Source organism: Globicephala melas, chromosome 13 (genome assembly GCF_963455315.2).
Source record: "Globicephala melas chromosome 13, mGloMel1.2, whole genome shotgun sequence".
NCBI lineage: Eukaryota > Metazoa > Chordata > Mammalia > Artiodactyla > Delphinidae > Globicephala > Globicephala melas.
In genome coordinates, this window is record NC_083326.1 from 80,075,167 (window position 1) to 80,095,010 (window position 19,844).

At 45.2% G+C, this 19,844-nt stretch overlaps 1 protein-coding gene across 1 annotated transcript in view; it reads right to left on the minus strand.

The window, feature by feature from the left end:
• The window catches only part of CIT (citron rho-interacting serine/threonine kinase), a 171,074-nt gene that overhangs the window by 75,498 nt on the left and 75,732 nt on the right, over nucleotides 1-19,844 (minus strand). The window contains 3 exon segments of the mRNA XM_030860370.2: nucleotides 4,715-4,834; nucleotides 6,063-6,206; nucleotides 7,119-7,224. Of these exon segments, the coding sequence (XP_030716230.2) occupies nucleotides 4,715-4,834; nucleotides 6,063-6,206; nucleotides 7,119-7,224 (370 nt within the window).

Below are 19,844 nucleotides of genomic sequence, written 5' to 3' on the forward strand. Positions count from 1 at the left end.
TAACACCATTTGGAACAAATGTGCCTATACACAATAAGATCCTTTGAGCAAATAATATCGTACAAGAAGTGCAGAACCTTAAGACCTTTGTAACACAGGAGAGCTGAAAGGGATGTACTTTAAACAACCAGGATAATCTGCTTATGCGTAGCTTTCCTCCAAGGGTAATCATTTATACAGATTTGTCCTTTAGAAGTTATGTGCTCCTAACACAATTAGATATGGTACTAGTTTTAAAATTAACCTTTCAGATGGCACAAGGGGGTAATTGGAAATCTCAGTGGAGAGAATCTTGGAAGGTGAAACTCATCATGTCAGTTTCTCACCATTAATTTTTCTGGGCCCCAAACTGCACGATGATCTAAACGTTGCTCTTGAGAGGCAAGTCACCCTGAAATTTGGAAGCGTCAGGAAACACTGGCTCTGATCAAAGTAACTTGTGAGAAAGACTCTGAAGAAAGAATTATCTTGTTCCCTCGAGCAAAAGCCTTTAAAGTAATCCCAACGGCCCAACCTTTTCCAAATTCAATTTCTAAAATCAAAACAGGACATCTGGGGCTTCCCTGGTGGCGCAGTGGTTGGGAGTCCGCCTGCCGATGCAGGGGACGCGGGTTCGTGCCCCGGTCTGGGAGGATCCCACGTGCCACAGAGCGGCTGGGCCCGTGAGCCGTGGCCGCTGGGCCTGTGCGTCCGGGGCCTGTGCTCCGCGGCGAGGGAGGCCACAGCAGGGGGAGGCCCATATACCGCAAAAAAAAAAAAAAAAAAAAAAAAAGGCTTGGTAAAAAATTAATAAAAATTAAACAAAACAAAACAGAACATCTGCATCAAAGTTTTCCAAAACTGATTTACCAGAAGAAATGGGCAATGGTTTCGAAAACTTTGGGGCAGAGTATGAAAATATTCTCTGTTAGCAAAAGCAAAGCTTATATATATAAGGATTATGAATGAGCAGTTTATCCAATCCAAAGTGGCGGATTTAAAATGAAAAGAATAAAGAATTAAGACTGTCTTTGACCTTCGCAATGTACAGCGATAATCTCTAAGATCCGTTCCCCCAAGAAATAACTGAAGAGGGATCAACTGAGCAAGGTTATGCTTTTAGCCAATAAAATGTCTTTTTTCTTCTTTCTTTTTTTAGTAACAGAATATAAAGTAAACCTTTCATCCTTTGTAACAGGCAGTCCCCCCAGTGCACACTCAAGGGGAGGTGACGTCCTTATGAAAATGGATAGTTTTCACGTAAGCACATCTCTCTGTATTACTGGCACAGCGGAAAGCAGAAAAACTGAGCACAGGATGGAGCCTGGTCTCATTTCACTCCTTCTCACCCAAAAGCGTACAGTCGTCCCTCGGTATCCACAGGGGAACGGCTCCAGAACCAAATCCGGTCCACAGGTGGTTGAAATCGCAGACATGGAACCCGTGGATACGGAGGGCCGACTGTATTGTTATTGAAGGTCAATCCTACAAGTCATGGGGCGCCAGGTTTTCTGGACGATGCCCACTAAGTGAGTGGTGCTGGGTTATATAAGCAAAGGTCTTTATAACCTACTGAACAATTATCTCAACTCACAGAATGGAGCGTGAGCCGGTGATGTGAAACAGTACACCCTCTACTTGGGGTTTTTCTAGACCCCTCGGCCAGGGCTGTGTCATGACTTATTATGACTTTCATAGCTCTGGGTATTGTGCCTTCCTGGATCCCTTCCTCCATTTAAAAATAAATAAATAAATAAATAAATAAATATATATAATATATTATATAATATATATTATATATATAATATGTTATATATATATAATTCTATTTTACAAGAGTAGCATTCATATAAAGACAAAAACATTACCTATGAAAACCGTTTCTTCTACCTAAAACTCATTTTTTTTCTTCTGATTTTAGAGTTTTAAAAAATCCAAAGTCCCCACAGACACAAATACCAAGCTGTGGAGGAAGCAAAGAGGTAGGAGGCACTCTTGGCCATCTTTTATCCTTGAGCTCCCTTGTCTGACTTAAACTTATGTCGGCAAGAAGGGAACGTAATTTCTGTGTTTTGTCAAGAGTGAGGACAGAGCGCTGTTCCCCCAACATCTCTCTTTCCTGAGCCGTCAGCGCCCAGGGGGAGGAAGGCAAGAATCAGGCAACATCTCTGTCAGCAATCTGAGCTCTGGGGGCACCCGGCCTGCTACAAGCATCAAACAAAATTCCACCTCATTTATTGAGCCACTGTTACTCTGCTGGATATTTCAAGGAAATCCTATACATCCAACAGCTGACCAAATCCCTGCTTCAGGAAAACTCTGAGAGAAGATAATCAGGTCAGTTCCCAAGGACAGCTGAGAGGCAGCTGTATGTATCAGCATGGGTTGAACTGTGGGTCAGAGTTGAACAGGATCAGAATGGGGAACCGTGGACAACTTTTGGGTCCTGCCTTGAGTCATTCTTTGGAATGGAGCTTCAGAATTTTGTGGGAAGGAAGACATGGTCCTATTCAATCAGAAATCCTGAAACCCAAATGCCTTCTGTGTTACCTGAACTTCTGTCTCCCTTCCAGGGATGGGGGGTGGAGGGGGGGCAGGGGAGAGGTGGGACGAAATCAGCAATTGCTACTGATGGAGCATGAATCTAACCATCATGTGAGACGCTTAGGTGTTTTTATTTGTTTATTTAATTTTTGGCCACTCCACGTGGGATCTTAGTTTCCCGACCGGGAATAGAACCCATGCCCCCTGCAGTGGGAACGCAGGGTCCTAACCACTGAACCACCAGGGAATTCCCTAGGTGTTTTTATTTTAAACCAAATTCAAGTGCTCCATTGGGGGTAGCTAAGCAGAAGCAACATATTTAAATAAACAGCGGTACAGAAATTGGCTTTGAGAGGAAGAGTGCGGAATAAATGGCAAACCTGGGAGGAATTGACAGGCTGCAAACCAAATACTAGGAGTTTGCGGAAAGTATTAAATGCTTTTTCCTGGATTGCAAACATCCTGCTCTCACCAAACTTACCGAGAGTCATTTTAATAAATCCTTCTTCCGATGAGAAATAAAATCTGAAACGAAGAAGTTTTCTCCCCCTCAAAATGGAACGCTTAGCAGTCATTAAATCTAAAATTCCACATGGATGCCAACTGTGGTATGAATCACAAAGGACATTTCTTTGAACTCAACCACCAGCATACACCTTTTCAAAGTGTCCTGATAATTCTGTTTCTATGGAATTTCACAGACACCAGCTGCTCCCTCTGGTGGCCAAGCATAGCTTTCATTTCCCCAGGATGTCACCAAAAGCAAATTTCCAACCACACTGAACTAATGGGAGAAAAAGAATCCTACCTCTTGAAACTTTTAGGATGAAAAACTGTGTTGATAAAAGGGGCAACGAGTCAACTGTCAAAGCAGATTTTTTCAAGCTGTAGGTGTGACCTTCAAAATCTCTAAGTTAGTGGTGGTGTTCAGAAACCTGACAACCAATTTGCATCATTTCCTATGCACGTTTATTCAGAACACTTTTATCAAGCAAGAGGATATTAACCAATGATTTAAAAAGTATTAAGGTGATAATGAGACGATGCCAACAAAACATCCAAAACAGGAATTCTTTCTGTAAAGAACAGCTAAGGAATCAAATTATTTGCCGGCGTTTCTTGCATCAGCACCACCCAGATGGCTAAGTGTGCGTTACCCAGAGATGAAAATGTTCATTTCCATCACTGTTTCCACTAGATTTTCTGAAGTGAATGAGAGCTGCCTGGCAGCTGATAATTCAGCTCTCCGACTGCTCAGTGCATTCTCTTCATTAAAGTTTCTATTCACAGTTTCTTCAAAGGACAAAAAAAAAAAGAAAATCCATGCTAAAAAGGAAACAGTGAAGTGAAATAAAAATGAACCATCTAGAAAGAAACTCCTTTTAGAAATAGAGGGGGTAAAAAAAGAGAGGAGGCTTTTTAAAGGTCTGGATTCTCTTTTCTGAACACACAGGGGAGGGCTTTCTGCAGTCAGATTTGCCGTGTCAATTCTGACTCGGCCTTAACTGCTCAAACTCTTCTTCCAGGATAAGTCTTTAGATAAGTAAGACTATGAAGTACCCTGGCTTTTCTCAAAAACTTAAAGTGCATCTGAAAAGCTATGAAAACATTAATTTTTTTTTTAATGGTCTAAAGCAAAGGTTGGCAAACTCTTTTGGTAAAAAGCTAGATAGGAAGCCATTTCAGTTTTGCAGTCCATGTGGTCTCTGTCAAAAGCACTCACCTCTGCCATTGTAGCATGATCAACAGCTATGGGCAGTACCTAAATGAATGGCTGTGCTGTGTTCCAATAAAACTTTATAAACACTGAAATGTGAATTCCATATGAAATATTCTTCTTCTTTTGAGTTTTTTCCCCCGTTTAAAAATGCAAAAACCATTCTTAGCTTGTGGTCATGAAAAACAGGTGGTTGGCCAGATTCTCACCCACAGGCTGCAGTTTGCCCACCCCTGCTCTAAACCTACACCTTCGATTGAAAAAAGTAGCCATCATGGGGTCCAGACTTCACAAGGAGCTAGATAGAACAAGGACTCTGCCATTTATATAAATCATGGGGAATCTAAAAGTTCCAAATGACCTACATAACTTTCTCTCCTCACCGCTCCCCCTTCCCTCTCTCTGTCCCTCAAACACACCTCTCCTGAAATGAGAGGTCCAGTTGGTGCCCTGCTCCCAGGCAGGGAGCCATACCTGCTCTTTGATTTCTTGGAGCTTCCGGCTCTGCTCTCTGATATCGTGGAGAAGCTGCAGTGCTTTGTCGTCCTCCTGGGACACCTCCATCCGTGCTTGCTCCAAACTTCGCTTTAAGCTCTGCGGAAAGCAAAATTTTAATAGGGTTGTCCTGTGGATCCTGCTCTGTTTGAAAAGATTCATTAAGGGAGCTGCAGGCTGCTTCGCAGACACCAAGATGGTTTCAGGTGACGGGCCAAAGTCGACAACTTCCGGTGAGTCGCTGATTCCAGGTTTCATCCTGTAAAACCCCTTGGTTCAAGAAACATCATCTCAAACCTTATGACCTTATGGATCCAGCCTGAAACTGCATCCACCTGTTTCCTACCTGCCTTCGCAGATACTTACTTGTATGTTCAGAACTAAAAACTAATAAGATCCCTTAGCCGTGAAACCATCATTGGGGTGGCTACAAAGTCGTTTCTGGAATAGCAGTTATTCGAGGACTGTCAAGTATATATCCCTCTTTCAAAGTAGCAATGACTTCATTCTCTGCCCAGGTGCCATTTAAGACTCCAAGCAAACTATTTCCACCTCCTGGCTTACGTTTCCTGGACACCTTTCATCCAAAAGGTTCCCTCAATGCTTCAGTGACACTGAAATATAGATCTGAAATACAAAGCTGAATAACTTTACCCACCACTGAAAGGAGGCCAAATCTGGAATGGAAACATAGCAGTTATTCTTAATCAGCCACGCTCTATAGATTTCCTCTCCCTTGTGGGGGAAAAAAAAAACACTTGAAAAATGTGTGATTCAACTTGTTAAGACTGTACATTAAAAAACACCTGAATGAAAATTTTTAACGAGACAATGGAGAAGACAGTCCACTCTTGTGAAGGAAAGAAAAACAAAAGTCGCATGGTAAAAGATGACAGAGGGTCTGGGTTTTAAAGGCTGAGTTTTGCTTGCTGCTGCGCTGGTTCTAGGCAATGGAATATTGATTTGGGACAGATTCAAAATACATTTTCTTGCACTTATTTGGGAGCTTGGTTCCTGAGGCTGACTGTGCTGGACACGAGGTGGAGCAGAGAGGTTGGGATGGGAGATGCTGAGACCCTCTGCAACACCGTCTATGCCCGTCTCCAGGCTCCTACCTGGACTTTCTGAGCCTGATCTCAGGCCTCTGGGCCCTCACGCCCGGCTCCCGCTACTCTGCACATCACAGGTCTTGCTCGTGCGTCCTCCCTCTCTCTCCTCTCTGCCCCTGGCTGTGATGTGCCTCATGATGCTGTCACGAAACAGGATGAGACACACACGACGGGAAGCGCCCGCTCCGAGGGAAGGGGGCTTTGGGGGGAAGGCTCACACTGCACTCTGTGATGTAGGTAGCAAGGTCCTGCTCCAGGAGGGATCTCTGAGTCTCAGAGGCCTTCAGCTCCACCTCCTTCTGACTAAGCACAGCCTCCACCTCTGACACTCTCCGATGTAACCGGGTCATTTCCTGCTCCATCTGAAATAAACACAGCGACACGTTAAAAAGGCCCGGGGGGCGGGGGGCGGGGGGGTGTTCGTCAGGAGCAATCGCATCTCAAGCCACCTCCGAGACCACCTGGTGGTCCTGGCTGGCGCTAACTCGCCAAAAGGTTGGGATGGAAATACCATGGTTTCTTCGCCTGGGAGCGCACAGGTCTTCGTAAGGGCAGTCACCAATGCTAAGTCACTCCTCTCATGCAAGGCTGGGTTCACACTCGATCACTTCTCTAACCCAGTGAGCGAGGAAGCCACAATCACCATTTTTTTCACCTGTTTGCTTTTTTTTGGGTTTGGTTTGGGTTTTTTTTGCAGACGTCAGTTTAATTTTACCCCAAATCCATCTTGATCCCCCCCATCTCCTTGCAAAGATCTAGAGGACAAATCCAGGACAGGGCAAGGAGATATGGATTCGTCTGCACTCTTAGGAGTCCCAGGCAAGAAGTGACTCTTACGAGCTTCCAGAGAGCTGCCCCTGGGCAGAAACAGTGAGCGTTAAGAGACGTTGAGCATAATCAACACAGTGGCCGCAGTTACATAAGCAGGAGTTTTTAAAGACTAGGAAGAGAGACTTCGCATCACTCAAAGCAGATGGGATGCATCTCGGCCACAGGTGAGGACCCACGCCACCTGCCAGAAGACGCAGACATCTAGCTGGGTCATGCTGAGGAACTAGCCGCTTTATATCCAGGGCCTCCTCTGGTTAAGATTTAAAGGATTTACGGCAGCGTCAAGGCCCGAATTCATCTCCCTCTGAGCTGCCGGAGGCGCGACTTCAGCGCGGGAAGGATCAGGTGGCTCGGCGCCAGCGGCGGCCCCGGGCGGATCCCTTGGCATATATTGACGGGAGGCTCCTGCAGCAAGGAGGGAGGCCGGCTGCGGAAATAAATACCTTGTGACACTTGTCCTGGGAGTCCTGCAGCTCTTTGCTTTTGATGAGAAGTTTCTTTTCCATGGAGCTAGTCTTGGCAGGGGAGTCCAGACTTGACACAACAGACCTGGATGGAAGAAATGGGTGGGCCTGAAAAGCTGCATTCAGAAACTGTGGCAGAGTTTGGGATTAGCAGATGCAAACTATTCCGTACAGAATGGATAAACAACAAGGTCCTGCTGTATAGAGCAGGGGAATATATTCAATACCCTGTGATAAACCATAATGGAAAAGAATATGAAAAGGAATGTATATATGTGGGTAACTGAGTCACTTTGCCATACAGCAGAAATTAACACAACATTGTAAATCAACTATACTTTCATAAAATAAATTAAAAAAAAAAAAAAAGAAAAACTGCGGCAGAGACCACAAGACCTGCCAGCATCCTTGGCCATCAACACAGCTGGCTCAGGCAGCTTCTAATAACACCAAGGCCATGAGGCAGAGAGGTGGACAGGACCAAGAACTCTGGAAGCAGGAGAGCCTGAGTGTAAATCTAGTCACCGTTGACCTGAGGCAGTGATTCAGCCTCCCTGAGCCTCTGTTTCCATTTCTAGGAGGTAGAACGATAATAAAAGGACCTACCACAACAGGAGAGTGTGGGCATTAAGCACACGGCATTTGTGCTGATACGGCTTTATTCACTTACTCACTAAATGGATGTGTACTGTGCACCTACACTGCTCCGGGCACTGGAAGAGCAGTGGACAAGACAGACACGGTCCCTGCCCTCCTGGAGCTGACATTCTCAGAGGGCACGCAGAATGCATCAGGCAGACGCACAAGCTAAAAGGTTACAGATGTTGCCAAAGAAGGAAATGGGGTGATGTGCTACGGCAGAGGAAACGGATCAGGGGCCTGCTTCTGTGTGGTGACATCTGAGCTGACACCTGAAGGATGAGAAGGCGCTGACCTTCCAAAGCTCTGGAAGGAAACAAGCTCCAGGGAGGGGGTGGATAACGCCAAGGTCTTGACGCAGGACTGAGCTAACACATCAAGTGCCCAATGGTATCAGTTAACTATACTGACCAAATTGTTGTTTATTCCATCCCCAAGCTAGCCAGTTTGGTTCTGTTTCATTTTACAGAAACAGCTAACACTAATTATGTTGGCTAAATCATGTCCCTCCACCAAGATGTCCACATCCTAACCTCTGGAACCTGTGGATCTGTCACCCCATGTGGCAAAGTGGACTTCGCAGATGTGATTACGTTAGGATTTTGAGATGGAGAGGCTATCCTGGATTACATGGGGTGGGGGGGTGGGGGTCCAACGTAACCACAAGGGTCCTCTTAAGATGGAAGCAGAGGAAGAGAGGAGAGGTGACGACAGAAGTAGGGTCACAGTCAGAGGGAGGCTGGAAGATGCTACACTGTTGGCTGTGGAAACGGGGGAAGGGGCCACAAGCCAAGGAAACTGGGCAGCCTCTAGAAGCTGAAAAAGGCAAGGAAACTGATTCTTTCCTAGAGGCTCCAGAGGGTGCAGCCTTGTACACCTTACTTCCAGCCCAGTAAAATTCATCTTGGACTTCTGACCTCCAGAAATATAAAGTAATAAACCTGTGTTGTTGTAAGCCACTAAATTTGTGGTCACTTGTTACAGCAGCCAGAGGAAACTCATACACTTACTGACCACCGATTCTGTATGCATGGTTCTGTCCTAAAGAGAGGCATGTTTTAACTCTTTAGTCCCCACAACGACTCTATGAGACATTATTCTCATTTTATAGATGAGAAAACTGAGGCCCGGAGAGCTTAAGTAACCTGCCAGTTAATAAATGGTTTCTGTTGGTCCCAATGGAGAACTGGGGTAGAGAGACTGACGATGCACCTGATATAACACTCAGGATAGTATCACAAAAATAATGTAGCGTGACCTCCTAAGAATGGGCTAGAAGGATGCTCTCTCCACAAGGACGTACTTACCCACACACATACACATAACTCACACACCCTGCCTCATTCCTAAAAGCAGTTAATTATGGGTGGAGGGACTTCCCTGGTGGTCCAGTGGGTAAGACTCCATGCTCCCAATGCAGGGGGCCCAGGTTTGATCCCTGGTCGGGGAACTAGATCCCACACACATGCTACAACTAAGAACTCCACATGCCGCAACTAAAGATCCCGCATGCCGCAACAAAGATCCCGCATGCCGCAACAAAGATCCCGCATGCCGCAACAAAGATCCCGTGTGCCACAACTAAGACCCAGTGCAGTCAAAATAAATAAATAAATAATTTTGTTTGTTTTAATCTGTTTAAAAAAAAATTATGGGTGGAGATAACAGTTCTCATACAGGGCAGCTTCCCTCAGTGGTTGGCACCCTGGGCATGAACACTGGGACTGGTGAAGGGCAGAGCCACAGAAATAGCCAACAAAGGTTCTTCCGCACGGAGGGGCATGTGGCAGAGCCCACTGCTGCCCCATTGTCCGATTTTTGTTGCCTTAGTAACGGGGCTGCAGGAGCTGGTTGTCAGAGAGCACTTGCGTCCTACCAGCAGGTGGAAGTTCTGCTTTCCACTGCCCCAGACTACTTCCCTGCCTGAAAGAGGTCAGTTCCCTGCAGCAGCTCAGGTCTCTCTCCTCACAGCTCCCAGCCCAGTGACAGGGGGTGGCGTGATGGTGCTGGCTCGCTGTACCCCAGTGACAGCTCCCAACACACATACTGTAGGGCAGCCAAGTGAGTCAACACCCAGAGTCATGCAGCTCTGTTCAAAATCTGACCTTGCCACTCGCTCTGTGAGCCTCGATTTCCTCATCTGTAAAATGGGGATAATTCTCAACCTACTTCCAAGAGTGCTTATGAGGATTAAGTGAGATAACCCATGGGAAGTCCTTATCACAGTGCCTGGCACATCATGAGGGTTCAATAAATGTCAACCATCACTACTATCACTGTGGTTTCTATCATCATTACCTTTGCAACGGTGTGAGCAGCACATGCCTCGCAGGCCTAAAACCCTTGCTTGAAACAGTGAAACTTGGGACTTCCCTGGTGATCCAGTGGTTAAGAACCCGCCTTCCAATGCAGGGGACACAGGTTCGATCCCTGGTCAGGGAACTAAGATCCCACATGCCACGGGGCGACTAAGCCCACGTGCCACAACTAAGACCCGACGCAGCCAAGTAAATAAATAAATACTAAAAAAAAGAGAGAAAGAAAGAAAGAGTGAAACTCAGGGGGCTGAATTTGCTCCATGCTATTATTCACATTAGAACAAATGTTGATTATTCACAGAAATGGGCACCGGGGACTGAAATCCAGAAGTAAATCTTTTTTTAAAATCTCACTTTGGGCTAAAAATTTTAACCAAGTTCTGCTCCTCTCACTGGCCTATTTTCTACCTAAATCTAGTCAAAACACATACAAACACAATTTTTTTTTTAACGTGAGATGAAATGGGTTGCTTGGCACAGCCTTGAGTTGCCTTCGCTATTTCCTTTATTCCTGATGTTATTCTGGTGGGTGGGCTAGAGAAGACCCGACCACCCAAGGAGGGAGGGATGATCCACAGACCGGGTCCCGGTCCTTCAGTCATCAGGAATCACCCACACTGACACAAGTCAGGGATGACAAGAGGGGCCATGGCTCTCTGGGCCTGAGCACAAAACCAGCACCCTTGGAGAAGAACGATTACATGGGTGCACGATGATGGGACAGGAGGGGGCTCTCAAAACTTGATGACAGGTGGAGGGCAGGCTCCAGAGGGGTGTAAAGTGTGCTCCTGTGGGTACAAAGCCCACTGCTTATTCACCCAAAAAGAGCCTTTCTAGGTCACCTGTTAACGGGGCCCAGAATCAGGGAGATGCGCAGCCCCCATCCGCTGACACGCACAGGAGACGATGCACCAGCCCCTCCCCATCACCGGAGTCCAACTCCCTCATTCTGCTATTTTGATGCTTGACAAATGTTCACTGTTTAGAAGTTCTAAGTATGGCAATTAAGTCTCTTCAGAATAAAGGTGCTAAAGAAATCTATTTTTTTTTTTAGAATAAATAAAAATTACATCTTAAAAAAAAAAGCTGGGGGCTTCTCTGGTGGCACAGTGGTTAAGAATCCACCTGCCAAGGCAGGGGTCATGGGTTCGATCCTTGGTTTGGGAAGATCCCACATGCCGCGGAGCAACTAAGCCCGTGCACCACAACTACTGAGCCTGCGCTCTAGAGCCCACGAGCCACAGCTACTGAAGCCCGCGCGCCTAGAGCCCATGCTCAGCAACAAGAGAAGCCACTGCAATGAGAAGCCTGCACACCGCAACAAAGAGTAGGCCCCGCTCGCCGCAACTAGAGAAAGCCCACGCACAGCAACGAAGACCCAACGCAGCCATAAATAAATAAATAAATAAATAAATTTATTTTTAAAAAGCTATGGTAAGTTTGCTGTGACTAAACCCAGGTTGTAGCAACAATCCCGTAAACAGTAATGGGATTGGAGGATGAGGCTGGGGGATGAGGACAGAAGGGGGAAAGGTCACTGCAGCTCTCTAGGATGACTCTGGTCTTCAGATCGGCTACACATTAGAATCACTTGAAGAGCTTTTTAAAAATTACCGATGTCAGCCAGTGAAAACTCTCGTGTGACAGTATAATGGTGGATACATGTTATCATACCATTGTCCTTACTCACAGAATGTACACCACCAAGAGTGAACCCTAAATAGGGAGGTTCAGGGATTTTAACAAAGGCACCCCTCTGGGGGGGATGTTGATAACGCGGGAGGCTGTGCATGAGTGGGGGGCAGGGGGCATATGGTAAATCGCTATACCTCTTGCTAGTATTGCTGTGAGCCTAAAACTGTTCTAAAAAATCTAAAGTTAAAAAAAGAAACTGATATCCAGGACCCAACCAGACCAATTAAATCAGAGACAGAAAGGGTGGGAGTGGGGCCTGGGTAACACCATTTTTATTAAGCTCCCAGGTGATTCTAACGTACAAATGGGCTTGAGAACCATGGTGCTAATGAGAACAAAGTAGGCGTGATTTAAGGTCCAGGCATTTAAAACTCACAGTATGACCGCCCCCAGCATTTGGTTCCAGGTGGCACTTTGGTCAGGCCATTTAACTGGTGACTTTTGGTCACTCTTTCAGTGGAAACACAATTTTGAAGTTAATCATGGTAAGCTATGAATTGCAAGAAAATGTACAGATTTCAGACACTGATTAAAGAATATTCCTACTCCCTCCATTTTAATAAGTCAACTAAAATATGCCATTTCCATGAATTTCTATAAAAGAAATATACTAGAGACAGGTATGACTCAACTTGACGTATTTGTATTCTATTTATTTTTCATGTACACACTTAGGCCAATTCAATCACGAGTGTCAATGATAAGTAAGCTCTCAATATGTACTTCTTGAATGAACAGATTCCCCCCACAGTAGATATTATGAAATATTATCACAACTTACTTTTTCTAGGATTTTCATTATCCGTCCTTCTGACTTTGAAAGCAAGAGCAAATTATTGCTGACATCTGTACTATCCTAGAATTGACTGCGATGTAAATCATAGCTTGAGAGGTCTGATCCAAAGCTGGCCTCAGAGCCACCGGACTATTACCAAATTCAGCACTGTCCTCTTCAAGTAGCAACTCTGCTGGTCTAAAAGCATCCTGAAAAGTACCATTTCATCAAGCGTGGTAATATTTAAAGAGCCGATGCTACTGTTTCTTTAAGAGAAGGAAAGTACAAAAAATCCTGTAATTGGTTGTAAATCTAAAGCTATCGGAGATGGGCATGGAATTGCTGTAAAGAAACTATTTCTGTTGACCCTGAAATGGGACAGAGTCTACCTGCTAACTTAAGAAAAAGTTGCCAGGGCTTCCCTGATGGCACAGTGGTTGAGAATCCGCCTGCCAATGCAGGGGACATGGGTTCGAGCCCTGGTCCAGGAAGATCATACATGCCGCGGAGCAACTAAACCCGTGAGCCACAACTACTGAGCCTGCGCTCTAGAGCCTGCGAGCCACAACTACTGAGCCCACATGCCACAACTACTGAAGCCCGCGCACCTAGAGCCCGTGCTCTGCAACAAGAGAAGCCACCGCAATGAGAAGCCTGTGCACCACAATGAAGAGTAGCCCCCGCTCGCTACAACTGCAGAAAGCCCATGCACAGCAACAAAGACCCAACGCAGCCAAAAATAAATAAATTTAAAAAGGAAGAATTGCCAGAATTCTCCTTTGTTCTCAAAATTCTCAAACTTCAACAGATACGGGCATACCTTGTTTTACTGTGTTTTGCTTTATCAAACTTAACAGATATTGGGATTTTTACAAATGGAAGTTTGTGCAACCCTATGTCAAGCAAGTCTATTGGCGCCATTTTTCCAACAGCATTTGCTCACTTCCTGTCTGTGTCACATTTTGGTAACTCTCACAATACTTCAAACTTTTTCATTATTATTATACAGTAAGTCCCCTACATACGAACAAGTTCCATTCCGAGAGCACGTTCAGAAGTCCAATTTGTTCGTAAGTCCAGCAAAGTTAGCCTAGCTACCCAACTAACACAATCGGCTCTATAGTACTGTACTGTAACAGGTTTATACTTTTCACACAAATAATACATAAAAAACAAACACAAAAAATAAAGAAAAGATTTTTAATCTTACAGCACAGTGCCCTGAAAAGTACAGTAGTACCAGCTACATCACTGCTGCTTTTACACTTGCTTCTGGACATCGGGGGCTTGAAATAAAGATACTGTACTACTGTACTCTATACAGTACTGTGAAGTACACAAAAGCACAACCACTAGTAGAGGATGCACGTATGTGACAATGTACGCCAGACACGTGAACTAATTTATGTGACTGGACATTCGAACATACGTTCGCATCTTTGAAAGTTCGCGACTTGAAGGTTCGTAGGTAGGGGACTTACTGCACTTGTTATGGTGATCTGTGATCTTTGATGTTAGTATTGTAATTGTTTTGAGGCACCACAAACCGCACCCACATAAGACAGTGAACTTAATAAATGTTGTGGGTGTTCTGACTGCCTCCCCTTCCGGCCATTCCCCATCTCTCTCCCTCTCCTCGGGCCTCCCTATTCCCTGAGTCACGATACTGAAATTAGGCCAATTAATAACCCTACAATAGCCTCTAAGTGGTCAAGTGAAAGGAACTGTCACAGGTCACTCACTTTAAATCAAAAGCTAGAAATGATTAAGCTCAGTGAGGAAGGAATCTCAAAAGCCGAGACAGGCTGAAAGCTGGGCTTCTTCGGCCAGTTAGCCAAGTTGTGAATGCAAAGGAAAAGTTCTTGAAGGAAATTAAAAGTGCTCCTCCAGTGAACACATGAATGATAAGAAAGCAAAAGAGCCTTATTGCTGACATGAGGGAAGTTTTAATGGTCTGGATAGATGATTACACCAGTCACAGCATTCCCTTAAGCCCAAGCCTAAACCAGAGCAAGATAGTGATTCCTCTGATGGATCTGGGCAAAGTGAATTGAAAATCTTCTGGAAAGGATTCACCATTCTAGATGCCATTAAGGACATTTGTGATTCATGGCAAGATGTCAAAATATCAACATGAACCGGAGTTTGGAAGAAGTTGATTCCAACCCTCATGGATGACATTGAGGGGTTCAAGACTTCAGTGGAGGAAGGAACTGCAGATGTGATGGAAATAGCAAGAGGACTAGATTTAGAAGTGCAGCCTGAAGAGGTAACTGAATTGCTGGAATCTCATGACAAAGCTTTAATAGATTAGGAGTTGTTTCTTATGGATGAGCAAAGAAAGTGATTTCTTGAGGTGGAATCTACTCCTGGTGAAGATGCTGTGAAGACCGCTGAAATGACAACACAGGATTTAGAATATTACATAAACTTAGCTGATAAAGCAGCAGCAGGGTTTCAGAGGATTAACTCCAGTTTTGCAAGATGTTCTATTATGGGTAAAATGCTATCAAATAACATTGCACACTACAGAGAAATCGTTTGTGAAAGGAAGAGTCAATCAGTGTAGCAGACTTCATTGTCGTCTTATCTTAAGAAATTGCCACAGCCATCCCAGCCCTCAGCAAACATGACCCTTATCAGGCAACAGCCATCAGCATGGAGGCGAGACCCTGCACCAGCAAGAAGATTACGACTCACTGAAGTTTCAGGTGATGGTTTGCATTTTTTAGCAATCAAGTATTTTTTAATTAAGGAATGTACATTGTTTAGACATAATGCTATTGCACACTTAATAGACTATGGTATACCATAAACATAACTTTTATATGCACTGGGAAATCAAAAAAAATTGTGTGACTTGCTTTATTGCGATATTTACCCTACTGCAGTGAATACTGTGATACTCCAAGGTACACCTGTATTTTTTGACCACCTTCTATGAGTGAGTGTAAGATAGATAGATAGATAGAAAGAAAAGAAAATATATATATATATATATATCCCTTATACATCAGGGAGAATATAAAAGCCCTGTGATCCCATAAGAGGTACGTGTGGACCAGTGGTTCTCAACTGGGGCAATTTTGCCTCCCATATGACAGGTGGCAATGTCCGGAGACTTTGCTGATTTTCACGACTGGGGGTGGGAGTGCTATTAACATCTAGTGGGTAGAGGCTAGAGATGCTGCTCAACAATTCTACAACCCACAGGACAACCCCCCCCAAAAAAGAATTATCCAGCCCAACACGTCAATAGCGTCAAGTTGCAAAACTCTGCTGTGGAGGCTATGAAGTTAAGGAAGCCACAATTCCTGTCCTCAAAGAAGTAGCAATGTAGGAGAGAGAATTAATGCCACCACCTTTATTATCAAGAATAGCGCCCATTTATTGAGCACAACGTCAGGCACTGTGCTTGGTACTTTAGGGGTAACCTCACTGAATCCTCCAACAATCCTCTAAGGAGGGCATTATTATCCTGTGGCACTGAGGCTAAGGAACAGCTTACCCTATGGCCTCTACATTCTCCTATCAACCACATTAGGATGACTAGGGTACAGGTGATGGGCAGGAGAGCTGGGTTTTGGTTCAAAGTTGGGCTCTGCAACCCATCAAGTCATGGGAATCCCAACTCTGCTACTTTTTGGCTGGACGGCCTCGGACAAACCCAAGAAAAGAAACCCAAGAAAACTGCCCCAGAGACTCGGAGGAGCGAAGTCAAAGAGGATGGGGAAATGGATCGTGCAAGGGAAGGTAGCTTCTACCCGTGACTAGCTGTGTGCAATGCTGGGAGGGCGACTCCAAGGCCGGGACAGCCTGGGTACCCAAGAACATCCATATGCCAGGTCAGTCCACAGCCACCCCCCAGAAACGGCTCAACTCACGCACGAGAGCAACTCTTCCTCCATCACTTAGTGGCTCGGGGGGTAATTAAATAGGACAGTACAGATTTTACAGGTCCAGGCTGGTTCACGCTCTGGGCTTGATGAGATGCAGTACAATGAGGATGCTAACAAAAGAATATGCAGCCTGCCCACACATTGCTTGCCTACTCCTCCTGGCTGCATCTTTGATACACAGCCCGTTGTCCCCATGGAGAGAAAAGGCACTTCTGAGCAGCGGGTGCATGCAGCCACCCACCCACACACAGCAGTGCTGTCTCTTCAAGCACAAAGCCAAGTTTGGGTTTTCCTTTTTTTTCCAGCTTCTATTTTCTAGAAAAATTTACTCCGAAATCAACATCTCTCCCTGATATACACATGTGCTTTATAATTATAGAGGTCCAAAGAGTATTAATAGAGGTAATGGTATATGACACAGAGGGAATGTGGGGCTTGGTCGTTACTGCTGCAGCAGAAAGAACGTTTTCTTAAAATGTGTTCGATGTGACCTAAAAATTGCTTTTACATGTAACCTCAACGTTTAAGGAAAAATGACAAGATGCAGTTTTTTCAATGTCTATAAATAACTCCCATAACTCAAAAACAATGTCCTTAATAAAGCTATCAATAGAATACGTCATATCAAAAGAGAATACAATCTGTATTTCCAACCTAAAAGAAGGTACATGTGCTGAGTTCTCTCTATCACTACGGTAATAACTAAGATCATGCTTAAGCATCAAGCCATCCATTTATTTCCTTAGGAAGAGAATCCCAAGCCTGCAAGACATGCCTTCACATCACAGATCACATCGATCACAAATCACAGATATTCTTGAGATAACCAAGAATGGATACTTGGAGGCTAAAATGAGGGAATCGAAATTAGCTCAGTTGAGAGCTCTACCTTAATTGTGGCCAACGGCACTAAAAATACACGCAAGCGCAAGATGTAATATGGTGCAAAAAATAAAACACTCATCAGCATTCTGTTCCAAAAATATATTGGCTTTTAAGATTGAGCATTCTGAAATTTATGAACTAACTTTATAAGCCCGTTTAAAAATACACACTGGTGTCCATCATGAACACTTGGAAATACAGTAGTCCCCCCTGATCCACAGTTTCACTTTTCATGGTTTCATATACTCATGGTCAACTGTGGCCCAAAAATATTACATGGAAAATTCTAGAAATAAACAATTTATAAGCTTTCAATTGAGCACCGATCTGAGCAGCATGATGAAATCTTGCGCTGCCCTGCTCTGTCCCACCTGGGACGTTATTCATCCCTTTATCCAGCCTATCCATGCTGTATACGCTACCGGCTAGCCAAGATACAGTTATCGGATTGACTGTCGAAACATCGCAGTGCCTGTGTTCATTATTATACTTAATAATGGCCCCAAAGCCCAAGAGTAGTGATGTGGCAATTCTGATACCCTTTTACTGTGTCTAATTTGTAAATTAAACTTAATCATAGGTATGTAGGTATGTATAGGGAAAAAAGTAGATAGAGAGGGTTCGGCACTACACGCTGTTTCAAGCATCCATTGGGGGTCTTGGGACATGTTCCCAGAAGGTAAGGGGGGACTACTGCCCCCAAAATACGGCTCTTCTAAAAAGCTTCTGAATCTAGCTAGCTTTGGGGCACCTCCTTGCCAACCCACACACACACCACATACACACACACACAGAGCAGTGGTCTCCAGCTGAATAAGAACATATGCTTTGGAATGACTCAAGAATCATGTATTAAAACTCACGCTATTAGTTAAAGTATAGTTACGTGATTCCTAATACAGACCCCACCTCTAAGCCAGTGCCTAGCTTCGCAGGTTAATTTCACTGGTATACCACCACCTCTTGCCTGGATGGCTGCAGTAACTTAACCCATCTCCCTGAAGCCGACTCTTGTCATCCTGCTGTCCACCACACCGTGATCAGAGGGCCTCTCTGTACCATGAGAACCAGACCCTCCACGTCCCTACTCAAAATCCTGCAAAGGCTTCCTGCTCATTGCAAATAGAGCAAAATCCAAAACCAAAGGCCCTGCCTACCTCTTCTCGGACCACTTCCCCCGTGCAACCGGAAGCTCTGGCTACTCCAACGTGCTTTCTGGACACCCACTGGACACCCATGGGCTAGTGCCAGCCTCAGGGACTAAAGTGCTGGTTCCCAGCCATTGCCCACCCAGGTTCAGATTTCTTCAGAGCACTTCCCACCATCTGAAAAACGTCTTACCCATGAACTTACTTATCCTCTGTCTCCCTGCACAGAATGTTAGCCTCCCAAGGGCAGGGACCTTATCTATCTTGCTCAGTCATGCCACAAGGCTTAGAACTACATGTTTTACAATGAACGAATGAATGAATGTGCCAAGCACTTCGTGCCCCAGGCAGTCTCAGTTTAAAGGTCACAGTGGGACAAAGAGTTCCAAAATAAGAAGTGAGCTGAATCAATGCTGACTTGAGAAAGCGCTCTGGCCCTCACACGGGAAATGCTCAGTATTGGTTCTGGATGGCACTGTCACGATGACACACATGCTGTCCCATCCAGGGGACGCTCAAGCACTGGAGGGTGGGTGGGAGTACGTGACCTCCAGGCTGGCCACGGCACACGTCCACCTCCCCCAGCACCGAGTTCCAGACCCCGCTGGAACTAGGTCCTATCAGGAGCCTGCAGTGTGTTTTACAGAAGGTATAGCCAACCAACACATCACAGACTCCATTCTGAGCAAAAAATTGGATAGAGACATTAGGAAATCTGTCAGGCACCCCCACGGAGCCTGATTCTCTCAATGGGCAGAAACCAGCAAGATGTCTTTATAAAGAGGAGCGGGGAAGAAAAGAGACTCAAAAGCACCCCTGGGCCCACCTTCACCCCTAAATAACAACAACAAATATGAAATGAACACCCACTCTGCTCCCGGCACTAACACTACATGCTCTGCGTGACCCCACGATAAACCCAGCAGGTTGGCACGAATAACCCCCACTTTATACGTAACGGAAGTGATGCTGAGAGGTCAAGTGCCTTGTTTGCACAGCTAGTGAGGCAAGGAGCCTTGACTTGAACCTACATCTGCCTGGTCCCAAAGCCTAGACTTGCAACATTCCGTCCCCCAAAACAAAGAATGCTTGTATCAGCTCTAAAGTTAAAAGCTGGAAAAGTTGGCCATCAACTGCCACACGCATGGCGAGTGAACTTAAGAAGTAACCCAAGCGGGCTTCCCTGGTGATGCAGTGGTTAAGAATCTGCCTGACAATTCAGGGGACACGAGTTTGAGCCCTGGTCCAAGAAGATCCCACATGCCGTGGAGCAACTAAGCCCGGGCGACACAACTACTGGGCCTGCAATCTAGAACCCGCAAGCCACAACTACTGAGCCCACGTGC